Here is a 21,299-nt window from a genome sequence, read left to right as displayed (position 1 = left end):
ACACACACACACACACACACACACACACACACACACACACACAAGCAAGCTCCATATCATCACTCTCGCCTCTCGCGGCGTCAGGGACCAGTGTCGGCTAATCCCTCAATCCTCTAGTCTGTTTTTCGTGAGAAAAAAAAAAACAGTCTCGACAAGTGCTCCCTCTTTCTCTCTTTCTCACATCAGCTGTCGCTATGCTGCAGCTAATAGCTAATCAAGCCCGCAGCCCAATTGGCACTATGAGCGCAAGTCTGCCAAGGGCCCTGTTGAGTTTGTGCTGTGAAGCACGACAAACGGGGATGACTGCACTTGGCTGAGGAAGCGAGAGTGTGTGTGCATCTCTGTGCGTTTGTGTGTATCAATTTGTGAGTGTGCTACCCACGTGCGTGTGATGTGTGTGCGCCCACGTGTGCGTTTGTTTGTGTGTGTCCGGGTTGGCCTCCCTGCTTGCCAGCAGAGAAGCCCCGAGTCCGCTGTTGTCGCACTGTCAGTTTCCACAGTCGCTCTGTCGCTGCAGTGATCTGAATGGTAAGTAGTTGAGTCTCTCTCCATTCGTGAGATGTGCTGCATTCAAATTCACATTCCCTGGAATCCACAGTTGGATCTGCGTTATTAAGGATTAGGGCTCCAGGAGGGCCGGCGGTTTCCAGATCCGTGCCAAAACGGGACACCTGCATATGGGCCTGATGGCCACGGCTGGAGATATTAATTAAGTCGCGCATACGTAGATGTTTCCTTTGATGCATTAATATGGATCTCAGCATGCAAATCAAGTCCTTAATTGAAACCCAGGTGAAGTCTGGCCAGATGGCTCTCGTTGTTTTGTGCCACCGTACCTCATGCCGTTACCTGTCCCTGTCTGCCGCCATGGCCTGTAAGCTTTCATCTCTTCAACAAATACTGTGTGCAACTTCTCCCAACACACACACACACACACACACACACACACACACACACACACGGGAATATAAGCAAAGACTGTGCACCTACAATGCATTTTGCAATACAAGCATAGCTTTAAGCTTAACTAGAATATATATATATGTATTTAGCTGGCGAGTGTTCTCTTGGCCTGCATTGTATTTGAAGAGGCTATTTTGTCCCAAAAACCTGATATATATGTTTAGAAAAGGCTTAACTCTCTGAAGGAACTTTAAGCATGCTCATTTTAAGTACTAACATTATAACCAGGTAAAAATACCTTAAAGCGTAAAACGCACATAATGTAATTTCTGCCGCTCTCAATCGAAAAACAAAAAAGGAAGACGGACTTTGCTGACGTTATGAAGTATTGTGGGATCATGTGAGTTGTAGTTTTCCTTGTGAAACAACCACCTATGTCGATGAGAATCTATCTGAAATAACACTTGCTAATGTTACGTTGACTAACTAACTACTCGACTGGACGACAGAACGTGCAGCAAACAGCAATAGGTGAATATGTTCCATCACGCGTAAGCATGAAAAACAATATTAAACAATAGAGTGGCTCGCCAACTTCCTCCCTCACTCTCTGACGCATCACCTGGCAACATGACGCCACAGACAGGCGAACAAATGAAACGCACCGTTACCTTGATGAAATGTACAGATTTCTCTGTCAAGTCTAGTCAAGTAGTTTTTTAGACATTTGAATGCGGACATAGTCACATAGCTTATCCTTATTATCGACAGTCTGTTCTACCCTCATGGAGTTTGTACCTGTGCCGATGAACAGCATGTTGTATGCCCGCTGGTCCAGGGCGCTAACCCGATCCACCGCCAGCCTGGTGAAGTTGACACCCTTGGTGAGCAGCAGGGGGCGAGCCAGAGCTTTGTCCTCTGTCAGCGGGTGCTTCTTGGCAAAGTTGAGCGTGGCGTCAGGCAGCTGCAGAGAGCTGTTGTAGCCGGCCTCCCTGTCTGAGTTAGTTATACACTGCGGCACAGACAGAGGACAGAGAGACGAGGGAGGGAAATGGAAGGAGGAAAGGAATGGAGGAAAGGACGAAGGGAAGAGTGAGAGGGCCAAAGAGAAAGAGGTGAGAGAACTTCGTAGCTGCAGCTGGCACAGGTTGGCATGGCTTGCTGGCTTTGAGATGACTCCCTCCTTCTTTCCCGTTCTCTCCTCTTCTCCATCTTTATTTCACTCTCCCTTTCAAATCCGCCTTCCATCACATCCCTTCCTCTGCTTCCTTTCCTTTCGTCCTGGATCATTACCTTCTTAGCTTTTCGTGTCGTGCCAGCTTTTGCTCTTTTCCACTTTTATTGCTACAGTACCCCACGCCACCCATTTATACTTCCCTCCCTCCCTCTTTCATTCTTCCTCCTCTGCCCACTTATGTCTTCTTCTGTGGTGCAGTAGTTAACAAAAAAAAAAAAATGGTGCAACCCCACCCCTACATTTTAAAATAATACTCTCGCTTCCTAAAGTTGGCTGCATGGCTTCACCAAACATGACATATCATACGTATCGGGGTCCCAGTTTCTTACCGATCCAGGTCGTGGAACAGGAACAGCACCGGTGTAGCGCCCCCACCTTTGAGACGCCTCCCTGTACTCTTTGTAGGATCCTTCAAACACCTTCTTCACATCACTGATCTGGTACTGGCAGACCGCCGACACGTCCACGTCACCCCTGAAACATGGCGACAAGGCGGTGAATTAGCGGTGTGTGGCGGAACAAACTGAGAGACGGATTACCTGTCATACACTTGTGGGAAACGTGTGGCAAACAGCTTTTGGATGCAGCACAAGTAGAGTCAGACAAACACCCACGAATGTGAGCAATACCATACAGAACGGAATATGGAAAAACATAGCATCGTAAATATATAACACCCAGCAGCTATATTGTATATTGTGTATATATATAGATTGCTATATACTGTCATTTATTGTGAGCTGAAATGATAAGATGTGTTGTCACATCGCCACTTTCCTGTTGCAAAGCAAAGTGATGTACAAATTGATGTACATGTAATACATTTACTTGACAGGCCACTGAAATCAATCAGTTGGTGCCACAACTCAGGTAATGCGTTTAATTTAATGGTAAGGCAAGGGTCGAGGAGTTAATTTTTTTTCCCCAACCCAATTTTAGACCCAAAGTGGGACTGAAATTGGGTATTGACGCATGACCCAGGCACATTAAGTCATACTTGCACTCCTCATGTCACAAATATATTTAATTTCCATCCTCATCAGCTGGGATGACACTTTTTTTATTTAGCTCTGAAACAGAGTTCCTGACATGTTGACAAAAAAGGCATATAGTTATGAAATGGCTACTAACCCTGTAGATCCTGCTATTCCATCTGAAACAGTACTGTTAATGTGCAGCAGTGCCACGGCTTTTAAAAGATGAACATCTAAACCAAAGGACAGCTCCGATGTCTTAGTACGTTAAAAAGCTGGCCTATTCACTCAGATTATGGCTTGAACTCTTGAGTCAGCATTTACATAGTGTCCAATTATCTTAATGCCAGGGGACTTTAAGGAATCACAAGCCAGTCCCAGAGAAAAAGGATTAGGCGTTTTTTCAGCTGCAGTAGGAACTCCGAATGAGGAAACAAAGCTTGAGGTTCAAAGCTGCTTCTCTTTGCGATATGATATCTTATTGAGGAACACAAAAGACTGACATCAAAGGGTATTACCCGGAGATGGAGAAAGTCTCCAACTTTCCTCCCAAAAAGAACCTCCTGTTGATAAGTAACTCATTAACACATTACAGTTACGTAGCGGTCCAACAAATGGCAGTCTTTACTCCACTAAAAACACCACAGTTCCTGATCAAAACTAAGTTACTATTGTCAACACCAATCACCAGATTGTTGTTTAATTAACTCTTGTGTTGAAGTTTTCTCTTCAGAAGAAACAAATCGGAAAAAATTGATTTGACCCTGAACTACTTATTATTCAGCTATAAACCAAGAGCTGAGGACAATGGACATCAACAGAGTGTGTTTTCCCTGCTCAGTCTCACACAGATGTAATTTACTGTTACTAAAATAACCAGGGCTATGATGCATTTCTGCTACTGAGACAAAACAAAAGGGGGTCAAACTACTCAAATTGAAAGGTATGAGAAGGGATGTAGATTCAACCAATGACTCAATCTCTCATCTGTTGAAATTCAGGATGGAATATTTGTAGAACAGGGCCTAATTAAATCAGTCTGATTCTGTCTCCCAAACACGTTCGCTATCACCTGAAACAACGTTAAGTCTATGTGACATTAACTCGCTAAAACATGTTCAAGCTCACTTGAGTTGTATCCACTCAAAATAACTCCCATTACTGTCAATTGAAGGCCTATTATATTAAAAGTCATACGTAAATACCTAATCACATAAAGTACATAATTAGAAGTATCATGTCAGACTGACTGGCTGACCTGGGATTTTAATAAGAAGCAGAAGAGTAACTGATATGTTGGCAAAGTGGTGCAGAGTCTCGCCCAGACAGCAGATGGCACGTGTAGTAATTAACTGCCATTTATCCAAAGATGACACTTAAATTGAGGTAAAGTCTCTATCAAACGTCTCTGACAGCGGCCGCTCTGACTCACCACTGCGCGTGGAAGATGCCGAAGAAGGTGGTCCCCCTCCAGTCCTGGCCTGGCAGGGTGAAGACGGCCCTCAGGTTGTTGAAGGACACGTGGCGCTCGGGGAGGGAGCATTCCAGCCGGGCTTTCTGGAAGGTGGTCCACTTCTTCTGCAGGGTTCGGGTACCACCCAGATCCCCCTGAGAGAGGACACGTTAGGTCTCATCAATGGCTGATATGGGTCGAATATATGTAATGATTTTCATTAGTAAAGACCCCCGTGTGCATTTTATTCAGTCCGTTATTAAGGAGCACAAGCTGCAGCCTAGTACTGGAATAATCAACAAGTCACAGTCCTGTTGCTGCTGTCTTGGCTAGGGCTCCCTTAGAAAAACAACAATAATATCAATAGTAATGATAATACTAAAAAGAATAATAACAACAATAATAAATCACCATAATAATAAATCAGAATTTTTAATCAGCATTACCAACATGAGTGTAATTTATTTTTCTTGTGCCTTAACTGTTACAATACAAATTAGGGCCAATTAGAAAGAAGAATAAATAGAAATGATCCTTTATTAATCCCCTTGGGGAAATTCTTCTCTGCATTTGACCCATCCTTGGTTAAGGAGCAGTGGGCTGCCCTGTGAGGCGCCCAGGGAGCAGCTAGGGGTTCAGTGTCTTGCTCAGGGACACTTCGACATGTGAACTATGGGGGGACTGGGGATAGAGCCGGCTACCTTGTGGTTACTGGACGACCACTGTTTGTATAAATTACAACATTTAAAACATGCATTTATGATTGTTATTTCTGCTTTTCCTGCTGTACCGAAAACGCAACGTACCGTGACATCAAAACGGAGGAACGTACCGAACCAATCATTTTGTGTATCCACCCTTCACTGTACCTATCCTGTAGCTACATCACAATAAACCTGTTCCAGGAGAATGAGCTGACCGAACTGTTGGCATGCTGGAAAAACCTCTTAAGGAGCATTCAGACCCTAGGGAGTTCCTGGGGACCAGTAAAATGCAGGATAACAATAATAATAATAATATTCAATTATACAATAACCATTGCGCATTGATGAGCTGTCCCTTTATATAGTACACTGTGGGCTCAAAATAGGCATGTCTGCCACATATGTCTCATTCCTATCATCCTCAGAGACTGCAGAAGCTGTAAAAGGAATACAAATGCTCATAATACAGCAGAAAGATACCGCCGCTCTCCGCAATATCAGCGAGAGCGGCTAAATTGTTCATTGCTCTAGTACGCATCATGTGTGAGCATCTGCTTCTAATTCCATTCAAAGAGCTTTATTGTTCATCACAGCGCCGACATGAAAGGGCACTTAGCATAAAACAGTGCTTATATTGTGCACTTAATTAGACACATCTCCTCAGATGGTGAACAATCTATTTTGCTCAGTGTAAAGGTTACTGAGATGATATATATGTCTGCATGTGTAACTGTAACGTGACAGTAAAAAACTTTGCTGCGTTGACTAGAAGGTCACGAAAGCCACACGAGAATAAAAGTAGCTGCTGTCTTAAGTCACAGCGAGAAGCACCTCTGATGCCTGGCCATAATCACTGTGCTATATCAGACCTAATCAGTTATCCTAATGAGACCATTCATTAAGCAAATGAAAGCATTCATTACCAAATAGCTCCATGTCAATGTAATTGTCTTCACGTAACACATTGTTGGGAAATGGTTGTTTAGCTGAAATTTAGGGTGGTACAAATTAAAAGAGCAGGACAGCTATTTTCTATGTGCAGCCTTTTCTAAGGGCTTTATTATGGTAATAATATAAAAGGTTGAAGAAAATGTTTCTTATAATAAGAAACATTTTCTTTCCAAGTTGACACCTGTCAAAATTGACTGACAATAACTCTGTCAAGGGGAACACACACACACACACACACACACACACACACACACACACACACACACACACACACACACACACACACACAAACGCATAGTTACCACGTAGGTGCATTTGGGCTGGAAGGCATATGTGCCGCAGGTGTAGAAAATTTTCAACCTTGTACTTCAACGTGTAATAACAATCTTATTACATGTATCAGGTCACGTCTGATGCAGAACGTGTACAGAAAGTATCTTGTTTCTATCACGTTCACCACAACGCTTTGCACGAGGTAGATTGATGATTAGATACATGCATATGGAAGTTCAGAGATGTCAAAATGTGAATGCTTATCTTTTGAACCCTTTTGAGAACTTGCTGTTAGCTGTCTAGAAAGTTGTGTGCTCTTGTTTTAGGCAGTTTGTATCACTTGCATTAAAATCCATCTAAAACTGAAATAAAAACAACGCCATTATGTTAACTTAGCTTTGTAAGTAACGTCACGCAATTCTGAGTGTGATTTATCAGACATAGGGCTATATATATTTACTTAACGTACACTGGAGCTGTTACCTCCTTATATGGGCATCTCCTGTTGAAGTCTGTAAGTCCAGAACCGTTAGCAAGTGCTGTCTCCTATTATTAAGTTCTCAGAAACAGCTGCCAAAACAGCTGGAGAAAACATGAAACAGCTGATTTCAAGCCAAGCATGCATGAAACTGTTTCGCAGACACAACTAGTTCTGGCCTTACAAACGTCCCTGTGCGCTCCTAAATAGTCACTTGCAGATTGGTTTCTGTTTGAATTAGGTTTTGTCATTAATACACTTCCACAGACACAGACAGCAGTGTGAAGAAGGCCGTTTTGGGAGCGTCCTAATTGAATCTGATCAGTTTTGACGATCAGCTGGTGTATTACCTTGCAGACTCGGGCCACTCTGGCCACAGTGAGCTCGGTGTCACAGTCCAGCTCCAACGCTCGCTCACTGAAGAAGAAGTAGATCTTGTCGTCGTCCCCTTCTTTACTGCCGCTGCTCTCCCTCACCAGGGCTGAGCCCACAAAGTCCGGCTCTGCACACACACACACATACGACAGTAAAGACACACATCAAAACGGAACAAATAGTCTAAGCCTGTAGGTGCATTTGAGCCAAATCACACACATATAGACACACAAGCTCGACACCTCCGTCTTATTCCCCGCCGTCTCTTCTCACTTCTCTGTCTATTTTTTATCAACACTCTCTCCTTCGCCTCATCTCTCCTCCAGTCATTTCTCGCTCTCTGTCTCTCTACTAGCGACCAATTTTGTGTTTCTCACTTCCTCCCATCCATTCCTGTCTTTCTCAGATTCTCTCTATATCCAGCCCTCGTTAGATTTCGATTGATATGTTTTTAAAAAAGGTGGATGCTCAATGAAATTCGGCTGTTTTAAGTATGTTTTTTTCTAATTTCAACGATATGTTTCCTCCAGATGGACGGTTCTTTCTGAAACAGTATTTTACGCCATCTTGGACACTACAACTCTCCACTTAAACCCAGGCCAAATAAATGCTCTCAGGCTGGTAGACAGCTGCTTAAATTAAGGTGGGGCTACCTTCATTGGTCTAGTTTTTAATAAAAGCTCAGTATCAGCATGAATAACAAACAGACACATCGATCCGAACCTCAACCTCATCTGTATGTTCCTCCTCCCTCCCCTCACCTTTCCATTCCCCTCACCTATCCCTCTATCTTTTCATCGCCAATCCCAATGTCTGTTCTTTCATCAGCCATTTTCCCTGCTGTGACTTCATCCTCTTCTCTCCCCTTCATTTCTCCTCAAGTAGCTCACTCCTTTCTCCACCTCTTATCCTCCAAAAGATAACGATCCTTCGCTGTAGCCAAGTCCTGCGCTTCATTTCCTGCAACTCATTTATTCCCCCCCCCCCCTCTTGTTCTTTAGCATGTTTCTCGCTTATACTTTTTTTAATGAAACTTTGTTAAAAAGAAGTCAGCGTTATCTCTAATGCGATTCATTTGATTTGAATACATATTTAATGTGTCAGTTTCGCAGTGTCTTGGAAAAGTTGAAGAACTGGTGCAGCATATTCTAGTTTAATTCAATAGTAATTATGGAATAAATATTTTTCCATAAATTTGCTTCTGAACATAATTGTAGAATACAAGTGTACTCTTGTGTGTATAATTATGCTGTGATGGCATAGTTTCTACGCTGGTTTGGAACGTAGTGTCTTCTTTTATCGCCTTTACAAAACCAAAACACACATCCAGAGTAAAAGTGTAATGAACAAAGGTGAGCATGTCTGGCAACTAACTTACAAAAGTTAGACGTAAGCTAGTAGTACTCACACTACCACTAGATGGTACAAACTCTGCAGCCAGTAGGTAGCATCTCATTATGCTACCCATTACCCGAGATAGCGCTACGTTTGTCAAATTCATCCTTCTCTTTCTTCTCAAAGACTACATCAAACATATTATTTGGATTTAATCTCTGCGTTGCTTCTTGTTTCCACAGAAGCATTCATACAGGTTTGTTCCAGCAGCCATCATTCAGGGGAACAAATTATAATTATAACAACACACTGATTTGTAGCTTTGTGTACTTTTATCATCATGTGTTGTTTGTAATGTGTGTCGGGATGGATGCCTCTCTTTCTATTGCAAACAGAGTCTATCTTAGGGTACAAATATGTCTTTTACATCCACCATTAACTGGTGAAGATACTGACCTGGGACAAGCAGCTTTTAGCGTCCGTCTTTTAGCATTACATCATGCATGTATCCAATGAGTGCAAATTAACCATACCTTTACATTCGTTTTAAAAAGCTGATAAAAATGTGAAATAACGGCCGTCATTTTAGCGGCCGTCAAGTTGTTGGTTGTCTGCTAGAAATGAAAAGTCTGCTGTTGTCTACTTATGTAGGAAGTTGAGGACCCATTGTTTCAAAAACTACTATGAATTGTGAGTAGTAAATGTAGTAGCAAACAACCAATTTAATAATCTTTCTATCCGTTCCCTCCCCTTTATTTCTCTCCCTGTCTCTTTTTTAGTTGGCAGATTAACGCTTCTTTCTCTCTGTCTTTCCAATGTTCTTTTTTTCACTTACCATTGAGCCAAGCAGGCAGGTATTCACTCTTCATGCTGTAGTGCTGTTGGCCCAGGTTCCTCAAAATGACTGGCTCTGTACCCAGGAAGTTGTTGAGCGTTGCCGAGTACAGCTCCTTATCTGCAACAACAAAATGCAAGGTTACTTCAGTTTTTCGGCCACAATTGTACAGCACTGAGAGAGGGACATTGGTTTAGCGGGAAGGGCACAAAGAAGAATAGATAATGGAGGCCTTAAAGTTCAGAGAAGCTGCTCACACTGACGTGAATGCAGCAAGCAAAGTTACATTGTACTCCTGGACTCTCAGTGCAAGCACTTCACCACAAAACAGATGCTGCAGAAGTAGGTTGTGGAGATTTGATGGACATTTTATGACTACGTTAGAGCTGTAAAAACATGGTAGAGGCTGTTCACTGCACAGACTGCTGAGATGGAACAAGCGGAGCGGACTGTCTGTTTGGCGTTGATTGATATGACTTAATTTCCAATGAAGGACTACTCATGCATCTCTGTTTTAACATGATCCTTTAAGGATCGCTACGCTCGTTCAGAAACACTTAAAGTGGCGTTTTATTTTCGACCCTTTTACATTTAGTAAACAGTGATGTCATAAGAAAGTGAGCGCATGCAGTTAAGCAATAAAAGTGGAGTGGAGTGCAATAGCCTGTCCAGCTATGCATGAACCACCAAAGATAGCAAATGCAACCTGAACGAATTGACTTTCCATATCTTGCTATCAGTGAGAATTAGTGTAGAATACATTAGCAAGTAGCCTAACATTAAGTGTCCAGATATTTGCATGTATTTGGTGAAGAAATCTAAGTCACTTGATGCTCAACACTACGCTATCTGTGGTCATGTGCAGAAGGTCAAATACCATGTCATAAATGAAGAGTTTTGACTTTATTGAGTTTTAAAGTGGTAGTCAACGCGTTTAACAGCCATGGACGCCGCCAGTGTTTCACAAGTGACAGTGATAACTGCCAAATGTTTCCGTGGTTGCTCGAAGTGAAGGGAGCTGTTGAAAACATGCTACAACCAGACATTCTGATGCTGTTGACAGTTCAAAATTGATATTTAAAGCTTGCTTGCTCGTCTGGATGACTGGGATAAAATGCCACTTCCATTGCCATCATGCGTGCGCATATTTTCCCCTGAATACGAAGTAGATGAAAATATGCATTAATTTACATGCAACTCACCCACTATCAGACCAGTATGCCCCTTGGCAGGGTCATATGGGCATTTGCCCTTCCCATCCTCCAGGGCTGCTGTGTTGAGGGTAAAATAGTCGGCGTTCTGCAAGCACACACAGGAACACAGGTGTTTTGTGGTCAGTGTGTAGTTTGACCCACATGACACAGCTGCAAGCTCTGTCTGTCCTTTCCGAGAACCATAGCTCCACCCTGGTCATGTTGTCCTATCGCATCAGTGTCACATATATGCACACACACACACACACACACACACACACACACACACACACACACACACACACACACACACACACACACACACACATTCACACAATCAACTAACCCAGCATGGGCTGCTGTTTTCCATTGCATTTTATTTTAAAATGTTATCACACAATGGTCTTCGCCTGAGGTTAGATGGCTGACATCCCAAGTTGACACCTGTCAAAATCGACTGACAATAACTCTGTCAAGGGGAACACACACACACACACACACACACACACACACACACACACACACACACACACACACACACACACACACACATACAAACGCATAGTTACCACGTAGGTGCATTTGGGCTGGAAGGCATATGTGCCGCAGGTGTAGAGATGCGTGTGGTTGTAGCTCTGCAGGAAACGGATGTAGTTGAAGCACTCGGTCTGTGAGGGCGAGAGGAGGGATTGTTAGAATGCTGCTGTTGGTTGGGCAGGTGACACTTTTGTCCTCTGTTAAGGTGAAGTCTATTCCACTATGAAGCCTCTCGGTATGCTCACATACACCTCTGAGATTTAGCTTTAGTCTAATGCTTCAGCGTGACTTCTTTTAAATCCTTATTTACTTGAAATACCTCAATAACCTTGAGACTAGATCATGTTTGCTGATTATATCCTTTTATTAAAAATGTGTAAAATCAGTTGGCCAGTCAGCGATTGAGAGGATCTTTTAGAGCAACATATTTATTATATGTATGAAGTCAGTCAATCAACATTTTTATACTAGTATCCCATTGAGGACATCACTTAATATATGATGTTACTACAATATCTAAGTAACCTTTAAAACTGAAGAAAAAAACTCAAAAAGATAAAATTCAAAAGATATGTGTGTAATTATCAGTGAAATATATGCAGTGCTTTATGGGTAGTGCCCTTCAATGTCTGCGCTGTGATGAACAATAAAGCTCTTTGAAGGGAATTGGAAACAGATGCTAACACATGATGCGAGAGGAATGAATAATTCAGTGCATCCACTTGATGTTGCTTTCACAGCAGCAACACAATATCTGTATCTCGAGGCTGTAATTGGAGCAATATGATTTTTTAAAATTAATTTTAACAGCTCCTGCAATCAGTGAGGATAATTAGGATGAGATGTGTCTGACAGACGTGGCCCATAACTACAAGATGACATAAAAGACTTAAGTATAACAACGGTCAGTGTAAACACCATATGGTTATTCTTGCATTTAGTAAGTCAAATCCTGGCATATAGTTGTGTGTGTGTGTGTGTGTGTGTGTGTGTGTGTGTGTGTGTGTGTGTGTGTGTGTGTGTGTGTACATATATATAGCCATATGTGAGAATTCAAAGCTATTTAAGTCACCAGACTAAAGTAGCTGTGTAGAAAAAAAATAATATTACAGTATAAATGTTCTGCACTACTATCTTTATGGTCATGTGGTATTTTATGAAATACATCCAACAAAGAGAAATTATCCATTTTCAAAAGGTGAATTTTGAATAGACATAAGTTTTGCTAACTATTTGAAAACAAAAAGTATTTTTAACGCTGATCATTTCTCAACATGTTTTTCCTTTTCTTTTTTCAGTCAGTTTTAGTTAACTACAGCACTCCAGTGAACTATTTTCCCTTCCTGTTTAAAACCACATCAAAGGTTATTGTTGAGCGATGAGATAAGTTTTAGCTTCATTTCCAAAAGCGCTGTGTGTTTCTATAAAATATTAAACGCACATGTACATTATGCAGCGTCAGCAGAGGGAAGCTTCTGCTGAGACTCAAGTGCAAAGCAGTTCACTATCTGTGTTAACAAACACCCCAACTAATGGTAAGAACATTAGGATCATGCTCGGACAATGTGTGAGTTAATGCTGAATTAGAGAGTTACTTCTCTATTTAAATATCATCATATTTGGAATAAGTGGAACATCATTATGAGATTTTGTTACGTTTTTGAGTAAATCTGATCGAAGAATGCGTCTCCGACTGTGGGACATTATTACAAGATAATAGAGATATGCAGATATTAAAGGAATAGTTTGCTGCTGAGAGTTTGACGAGGAGATGGATAACGCTCTCATGGAAGAATGTTGAATCAGAAGCCTCAGCATCAGTTGTTTCTTTTATTTTAAAATCTCTTTGGAGCAGAACCGCCTGAAAGTGGCTGATCCTAACCCCATCTGGATGATGCACATTCCCTGCGTGCTAATGTAATGACGGGAAGGTTTCCAGTTAAAAGTCCCAGAATCACTTGACGAAATGTAATTGAGCAAAGTGAAGTGTTCTCATAAACTACTGTCTTAAAAAAATGACTGCCACTGTGCCCTCGAGCAAGGCAGGTGACCGCAACGACTCTGACACGCTGTCAGCTAAAATCCACGTTACCAGGTTGTTCTTCCCCTTGGCGACGCACTCCCTCTTCTTGTCTTGCGGAGCCGGCCAGTCGATCTGGAGAAAAGAGAGAGAGAGAGATACGATGTGGGTGACATGTTGTCTTCAGGATGCTGTCTGCCTTTTGGGCCATGAGTAATACATCCTGCAAGTACGGATGCGTATATATCAGGTTAATTCGTGATCATAGAACATACTAAATAAATATATGTGGGAATGACATCACCTCATGTCTTTCTAAAAGGGTGCACTAAGAGACATTGTGGCAACAAACAGCTGTTTTTGCTTAACTCAACCTATTTACTGCACCCTTGACTACTTGCTGCTGTTCCTACAGCAACAACTGCAGTCTCACAAAAAAGGATTATTATATTTTGATACGAAAACACATACATTTTGAAAATAATGGGCCCCAATGACAGCAGGCGCTTACTTTTCAATCCACCAAACAGGTTGAAAGTATTTTCTGAAGTTCACCTTGAACTTAAGATACAGTTAAGTCGGGTAAAAATAGTTAAAATAGTCCACAGACTGAGCCGCCCTGTTGGTGTAGCAAACGAGCATCACTGAGAGACCCGGGTTCAGTCCTCGGCAGCGGAGCCTCTGAGTTAGTGCAGGAAGGAAACTGTGAGGTCTTTAGTGCAGCAAAATCCCATAATGATTTTACCATTGTTTAAAGGATCAAAGAATGACAGGCAGTCAGTGTTTATCATTACTTCTGTGACAAGCTTTTCTCCTCCCAAAAGTACCATTCTGCTGAAACAGTACATACGTGGGGAAGCAAATAAAAAAGAACCGTGCACATTCTTTCACACTTCACATGTTCATACTTCTTGTAACTGCTGACATTTTTGTTTGTTGTTGTTGCTGTTATGTGTTATTCACAGTAGCTGCTTTTTTAATGGATATGTGACACATGACTGAACTTTGCTCCATGGACAGAGGTCCAGACTGTGTTTACCAAGAGGTTTCCACATCATTAGAAATAATTACACTGGTCATTACAGGCAGAGAGCTGCAGCAAATTCAATATTAAACTTGGATTTACTTGAGTGGGTTTAAACCAACAGCAATCAAACAATGAGTTGTTGCTGTATACTGTGCTGGTAGACAGACTGAGTGTCACAAACTAGACCTAAAATACTGACTTTTATATTTTATAATAATACAATAAATCACTAGGATCAGTGGCTTGCCCTCGAGTTATTTTAAGAGAGACGAGATAAAATGAAGCATAGCAACACCAGCAGTTACTTCTAATTTGTTCCCAAGGGATTCTCATTAATCACTGGTCACTGTCTACTTTATTATCTAATGAAGAAACTCAACTTTTCATTTTCTCCACACAGATCAGGTATTTTACAAAAAGCAGCAGAAGCTCTCTGTGCTAATGCCTGACGACCTAAAAAAACACATCTGCTGAAGTAAATGTCCTCCTCTCCACAATAACACACGGCACGAATAATAAGCTCTTTTCACATTAAGAGACAGTCTTTGTGTGACAAATAATTGTAGAAAGTAAGTATGGTTAATGAATGGTTCATAAGTATCTTCCACTGTCAGTGGAAGAGTCTCAACCGATGAAAGTGAAGCATTAACCTTTACTTAGGAAAGGACCTCCGCACCATTACACGGCCGCTTGCTTTCAGCATCTTGAAAGCTCTGTGCTAATCTCAGATGTTTCATCTCATACAGTGTTAGCTCAAGTGATGCAATCCACGCTTGGGCCATTAGCTAATGAATCTAAAAGTAAAAGTAACAGTGGCTCCAGGGCAGCTCAGATTGAGATGGTCCTAAAAACAAATGCCAAAACTGCTGAATGTGTGAGCCTGGATTCTTGACATTCGAATATTTGCAACATTTTGTACTTTTCAAAAGGCTGGAGGCGAAACGGTGCATTAATGTAGCAAGTTTAGTCTAAGTTATATCAGTGGTGTCTGAGGCACCATTCTGGAAAATGACTTAACACAATTAATAAATGAAGTAATGAAAGAGAAGGAACATAACTTATATAACTAACATGGGAAAGAACATAACTAAATAATGTAGGAAGAAGCATTTCAGACACGAATGAGAGCTGCCCGTCTCAAAAAGAAAATTTCAAACACCGGGGAAAAAATATATCCTTTGAAAATATTGAGGGAAGAAAGACGGGCATGAATGTAATGACGGAAGACAGCGAGTGAGTGAGACGGCAGCGAAGAAATAAAAAAGTATCAGTTAAAGGAAGGAAGCGGGAGAAGGGAGTGATGGGCAGATGGTGGCGGAGGGGACGGACTATTCCCTCGTCTTCACACTGTCATTTTTCTGTGTTGGCTCCATCCCACTACAATGCACACTAGGGGGCTGACAACAGGTGGTCTTATCATCACTGCAAGACTCATCACCCTCGCTCACACAGCCACAGCCTGTATTGCGTGCGACAGTGTGTGTATGGGTAACTAATAACTGCTCATTACGGCACTAAATCAGATAACAATTCCCAGACCGCGGCAGGCCGCCTGCTACACCTTCATTGGATTGCTGCAAATGTACTGATTGCAATATGGACCAATTATTGAGAGAGCAAAGCAAAACCAGATTGAGTCTCTAAGGCCGAAGCATCTCTGCGTGTGTAAGTGTGTATCTGTCCGTGTGTGTATCAGGTCAAGTCAAGGGTATTTATAGAGTGCTTTAAACAAACATGTTTGCCCCAGAGTGCTTCACAGAAAAACAAGATACGCAAATTAAAACAAGGACAAAAAAACATGATTGAATAAGTGCATCGTAAACTTTGAGAAACAGGGCCAACGCCTGTGAAAGTGTGTGTGTGTGTGTGTGTGTGTGTGTGTGCGAGAGGGCCTGTTCACTCCCACACATTCAACGTAGATATGACAGTAGTGAAATATTGGAGCCAATCGCCGCGCACATCTTAGTATTTGGCAGCGTACTCACACTATTGCTGTTGGAGGCTTTTAGCAACAGATAACATAAATAACTTCCAAATAAAGTAATAACTTGTCAAAAAACATCTGAATTTTGTCCAAAATATATAAAACTTGATCACGTAAAAATCCCTTTGCTGATTAACAATGAATCTTTATATCATACATTTATGGGATTTTCCTGGTTTTATTTAGTTGGAAGATTTTATGTTTGGTGCCTAAAACTGACAAAATGCAGTTCACGAGTATTACTTAATTAAGTCTCAATACTGCACATAATGATAATGGATACTTAAAATCGCTGACTACATAATCTTCATCTTCAAGTGCACGTCTCTTCTCTTCATTAACGACCACAATATAACAAATACGGAACTGAGTTCAGAACTTTATTTTTGACACTTATTCCAGTTTCATTTAACAAACTATATTATTTATTGACATATTCAAGCTATGATAACGTGTTACATGTATTTTGTCAGTTTCAGGGCTCCATATTCATGGTTTTCTGTGCAAAATGCTATATCTTTGGTTCTGTGTGTTTTTCATTAAACAAAAAAAAAACAAAAATACATGTGGCTGTTTTCTGCTTTTAAAAAGTTGACTCATAGCTAACAGCAGCAATAAATACATTTTATTAAATGTTTGACTCTTCAAGGAGGACAATGTTTTTTTTTTTGAGAAGGCATTAAACTGCTTGTCAGCCTGTACATTATTAGCTTGTACAAGGCCTGAACATTCAATAAAAGAAGTACCGTACAGGCCAGACCAATAAAGAACCCAACAACGAGTATGACTCAGTCGACTTTAATATGGTACGATTACTGGAGAGTTCTTTGATTGTCCGCTAGATTTTTTTTTGATGTATTCTGAAATATCCTTGAGTCCGAAAATGAGCTAAAAAGGATAAAATAGGGCCAGTCTAAGTTAATAGACAGCAAAGAAGTGTGGCAGAGATTATGCTGTATGTTTTTTTCCCCTTTCCTGCATATTCAAGCTGAACCTTTTCAATAATAATTATATCACAGATGGCATCATAATTGAATTTGGCGTATTTAAATTAAGTATTTGAAATGTGTGTTTATCTCTGCAGCGTTCACTAACCAGGCTGCGTGGAGGAGACGATGCTTTTTGTTCCCGAACTGTCCATCATGAAGCGTTGTGATATTAAATCTTATGAGTTATCATTTAATTTCTCACATTTCTACAAAAGCCTTTCAGACTGTGTGGGCGTCTGCAGTGGCAGTTAGTCAGAGGCTGTATTGTGTGGATACAATTGCTTGTCTTGAAATCCTTCCCTTCCTTGACATATTGAAGTTTAGTTAAATAAAAAATAAAAAATACAGCTTTCAACGTGTTGTGTGTGTGTTACCTGAGGCCGGAGCTGTTTGCTAATGTCGTTGGGGTCCAGGGCGAACAACGCCTCCCGCGCTCCGACGTACAAAACCCGCTCGTGGTCGGACAGAGTCAGCATGCTGTAGTTGAACACGCCCTGAATGCTGAACCTGGCCATGCTGTCCAAAACATCTGGAGAAAGACACAGAGGGGCATGGTTACATTGCTGATAATACACTGCTGCAAAGCTGCTCATATTTCCTTTCAACGCGTCTGTTGACAGATGACAGAATAAAACCTGAGAAGAACATTTCACACATCCCTTGTTGGAATTGGTTGATGTCTCATCTTATTTACACCGTCGAGCCTCGCCTACTCCACCACCTATCGCTCGCTGTCATCCTTTCTGCTCGTATGGTACATGGTGCTCTTCACCCACATCTTTGCTTTTCATACACATCTTTCTGGTTCACAACACGCGAGAGCTCCTGCTCAATTTAACCCCGTGGCCAAATCTGCTCACAAACCTCCACCATCTCAGCTTCTACGTGCCTGTCGGAATTTCTGCAGTCCACTACGCAGTTTCTACCTCAATTTAACCCTCAAAGCTCAACATTTCATTAAAAAAAGAGGATTTTTTTGTGTCGAAGATGTGGCTCAAAGTCACAAAAATACTAAAGGATTTTTTTGTGTCGAAGATGTGGCTCAAAGTCACAAAAATACTAAAGATCCAGATATTTCCTTCAGTAGTTGGAAGAAAAAAACAGCCTAAAGGAGAGTGATGAGAGGCCTTATTTACCAGGTAACCAGATACACGACTCAACAGGAATACTAATGTGTCTGTTGGATGTTTAATTTATATGACAATGTTTACAGATGTTTGCACTGCCTGCAAGTTGCAAAGTTTACATATTTTTGCACTGCCTGCAAGTGCCCAAAAATATCAATTAATTCCGGATTAGGGAGGCAACTTGGACACTTCTGAGACCCTTGCTCGGGCCACACCCATCTTTGAACTCGGCCCGGACTCGGTTTTGATCGCATCAACACATCTAATATTTCGTGACTGCATATTGCAGAAATATAAACACCACAGTACTTAAAGCTGCCTCTGTGGTAGTTTACAAAAGGTGTCTGCAGGATCACATTCAGACTCACAAGGTGAAAAAAAAATCCCAGCGTCACTGTCTGGCTGGCAATCAACACAACATCAATGCAACTGATGATATAAAAAAAATATTTTCCTTAAAAACTAAAAGCTCTCACGGTTATAACTCATAATTGAGTTTGCTGAAACTAGCCAGAGAATCTGACTTTAAGATCTGTTGTAAATGAGTTTTGCAGGATGGAACACTGCACTGAAAGCTTCCCAAGCTCTGTATTTACTTTAAGGACCTGAAGCAGAAGCCAGTCTTCAAGGCAAGTCTGATAAGTTCCAGATCTGCAGTCACAGTAGAGATAAGGAGCTCTTCTATTTAGAGAAGCTGTGCAAATAAACAAGACGCAATATTGCACTTGCCCTTCCAGCCCCTGTTTTGATGAAGAGTGCAGTGACGTGTGCTGTTAAAGTTATGAATCTAACAGCAGAGTGAGAGCAGCATCTAGAGCTTTTAAAGAGGCGCCATATTGATGAAACCATGATCTCACGCTGATAGAAGTTGTTGCAAGTCTGCACAATCTGCAAAATCTAAATCTTCTTTTTTTTATCGATAAAAGAAACTAAACGTCAACAGCTTCAATAAAGCGTTGCTTTAATGTGAGCTTTAAAAGTCAGTTTGTTATCGAGCCAGCCGCCAAGAGGTTTGTTTTCATACACTTAATAAATAATAAATCAATAACCATTCCTTTAAGAATAGCAATTTTCAAATTGAGAAAATCGGCTAATCTTGTTTTTGTAAAACTACCTAAATTGCGTTTTGCCTGGACACAGCTTTTATACTCAAGGTTGTGAAAGGACTCCTACACTCAGCACTGCAGCATTAGGAAGAGAGCAGCTTCATCAAGGCTACATACCGAGCACCTACACAACAAAACAGGGATTCAGAGTCAGACTTCATTGCCAAAGGGAAAAGGAGCTCCAACGTGGGCAGAATGCAGAGCACCAGAACATTGATAATGAGAGTAAATCTGCAGGTTTGATTAGATTGTTCATTATCTGTGTCGCACATCTTGATGCAAATCGCACCTGAATAAAAGCCTAAATGAGGCCTTTTACTCTGATCACTCAAGAGTATTAACGGAGTATTAGCCTCCTTGTAAACCACATTATTGATCCTTTGACATCAAATAACTGACTCACTGTGATTTGTCTCAGAGCTATCTGATTTGTTTATAGAGTGCCCACATTTTTGGATTATTTCTGATTTCCGCACTCGCAGACCGACACAAACAACCTCAAAAAGTTTAGGAGGAAATCACAGAATGCTCACTCCGCGGTCCCCATCTGCAGAGGAGTTTGTTGAAAAACCAGAGATGACTTTTTTTCATCAAAATATAAAATAGAGTATAAACTTCACTGTTTTGCTGTTCCCCCCTACACACACACACACACACACACACACACACACACACACACACACACACACACACACACACACACACACACACACACACACACACACAAACACATATGCAGACGACCGAATACGCACACACACGCCGTCCAAATCCCCTGACTAGCATACAGACAAACTAGTGATGCAGAGCAGATGCAAGACAGGAGGAAAGAGAGAAAGGATGGTGTTTAGTTTTCATTATCCACACTCTTGTTGCTTGTAGTGTCACCTTGTCTCCTCTCTCTCACTTTATCTGGGCTGATAGAACGTGTGCACAACGCGAGGCGCCGACAGCCTGCGTTGCACGTAATGCGATCTCATAAATTGAATAAGAATATTCCTTTTTTTGTTTTTGACAGCATGAATATTTTTCACTTCTTTCGCTGTTTCCCCGACTGAAAATAGCAGCTGAAATCCAGGGAGGGAACGGCAAGAACTGGTGTGATTTATGGTGTGACTAACCGCTCATGTGATGCTGTGGCCTAGTTGGGACTAAACAGACTTTTATACATGCTGCAAGATGTACTGGATGAAGGAGCTGTGTGTGTGTGTGTGTGTGTGTGTGTGTGTGTGTGTGTGTGTGTGTGTGTGTGTGTGTGTGTGTGTGTGTGAGTGAGAGAGAGAGAGAGAGAGAGAGAGAGAGAGAGAGAGAGAGAGAGAGGATTAAAAGTGAGGCCTGTAACTGAAGACCTCAACCAAAGTCATTCAACTTTTTTGGAAGATTTAGTTTTATTTGCCCAAAAAATACAGTGTAATCGCTCTCTGTACCTGCTTCATAAGAAGGGGATTTTCATAGTATACCATCATTGCTGTCAACACATCAATGAAAGGTAGCGCCAGAATTAAGACAAACTAAAATCTTGGGCTTTTGCAGCCAGAGATCTATCCTGTGACAATTTGAAAAGCCTCCCAAAGTATATATTTTTATTTTAGAGTAAAAATTGTTTTTTCAGGCCTGTCTGTAAAATTGGAGCATACAAATGTGCTTTTATTTCTAATTTCAAGAAGCAAGATCCAAGATTGGGAGCATTTTGATTGCCTCTCAAGGGCCTCTCAAAGGCTCCTAGCTAATGGTGCTAATGGTGCTAATGGTGCTAATGGTGCTGACGGCGCTAACAATGCAAACTAAGGCGAAAGTA

At 41.4% G+C, this 21,299-nt stretch overlaps 1 protein-coding gene across 1 annotated transcript in view; it reads right to left on the bottom strand.

Annotated features, from left to right (window-relative positions):
- Positions 1 to 21,299, bottom strand: part of sema4c (sema domain, immunoglobulin domain (Ig), transmembrane domain (TM) and short cytoplasmic domain, (semaphorin) 4C) — a gene marked incomplete at both ends in the record, with an annotated part of 38,341 nt that overhangs the window by 5,011 nt on the left and 12,031 nt on the right. The window contains 9 exons of the mRNA XM_079221842.1: positions 1,702 to 1,915; positions 2,470 to 2,614; positions 4,547 to 4,722; positions 7,324 to 7,475; positions 9,519 to 9,638; positions 10,721 to 10,817; positions 11,281 to 11,379; positions 13,341 to 13,403; positions 17,643 to 17,797. Coding sequence (XP_079077968.1) covers positions 1,702 to 1,915; positions 2,470 to 2,614; positions 4,547 to 4,722; positions 7,324 to 7,475; positions 9,519 to 9,638; positions 10,721 to 10,817; positions 11,281 to 11,379; positions 13,341 to 13,403; positions 17,643 to 17,797 — 1,221 coding nt within the window. The remainder of the gene's footprint in view (positions 1 to 1,701; positions 1,916 to 2,469; positions 2,615 to 4,546; positions 4,723 to 7,323; positions 7,476 to 9,518; positions 9,639 to 10,720; positions 10,818 to 11,280; positions 11,380 to 13,340; positions 13,404 to 17,642; positions 17,798 to 21,299) is intronic.

This window comes from Taurulus bubalis (genome assembly GCF_910589615.1).
Source record: "Taurulus bubalis genome assembly, chromosome: 8".
NCBI classification, from domain to species: domain Eukaryota; kingdom Metazoa; phylum Chordata; class Actinopteri; order Perciformes; family Cottidae; genus Taurulus; species Taurulus bubalis.
Note: the sequence above shows the minus strand (reverse complement) of the source record. Positions and strands in the feature narration are given on the sequence as shown.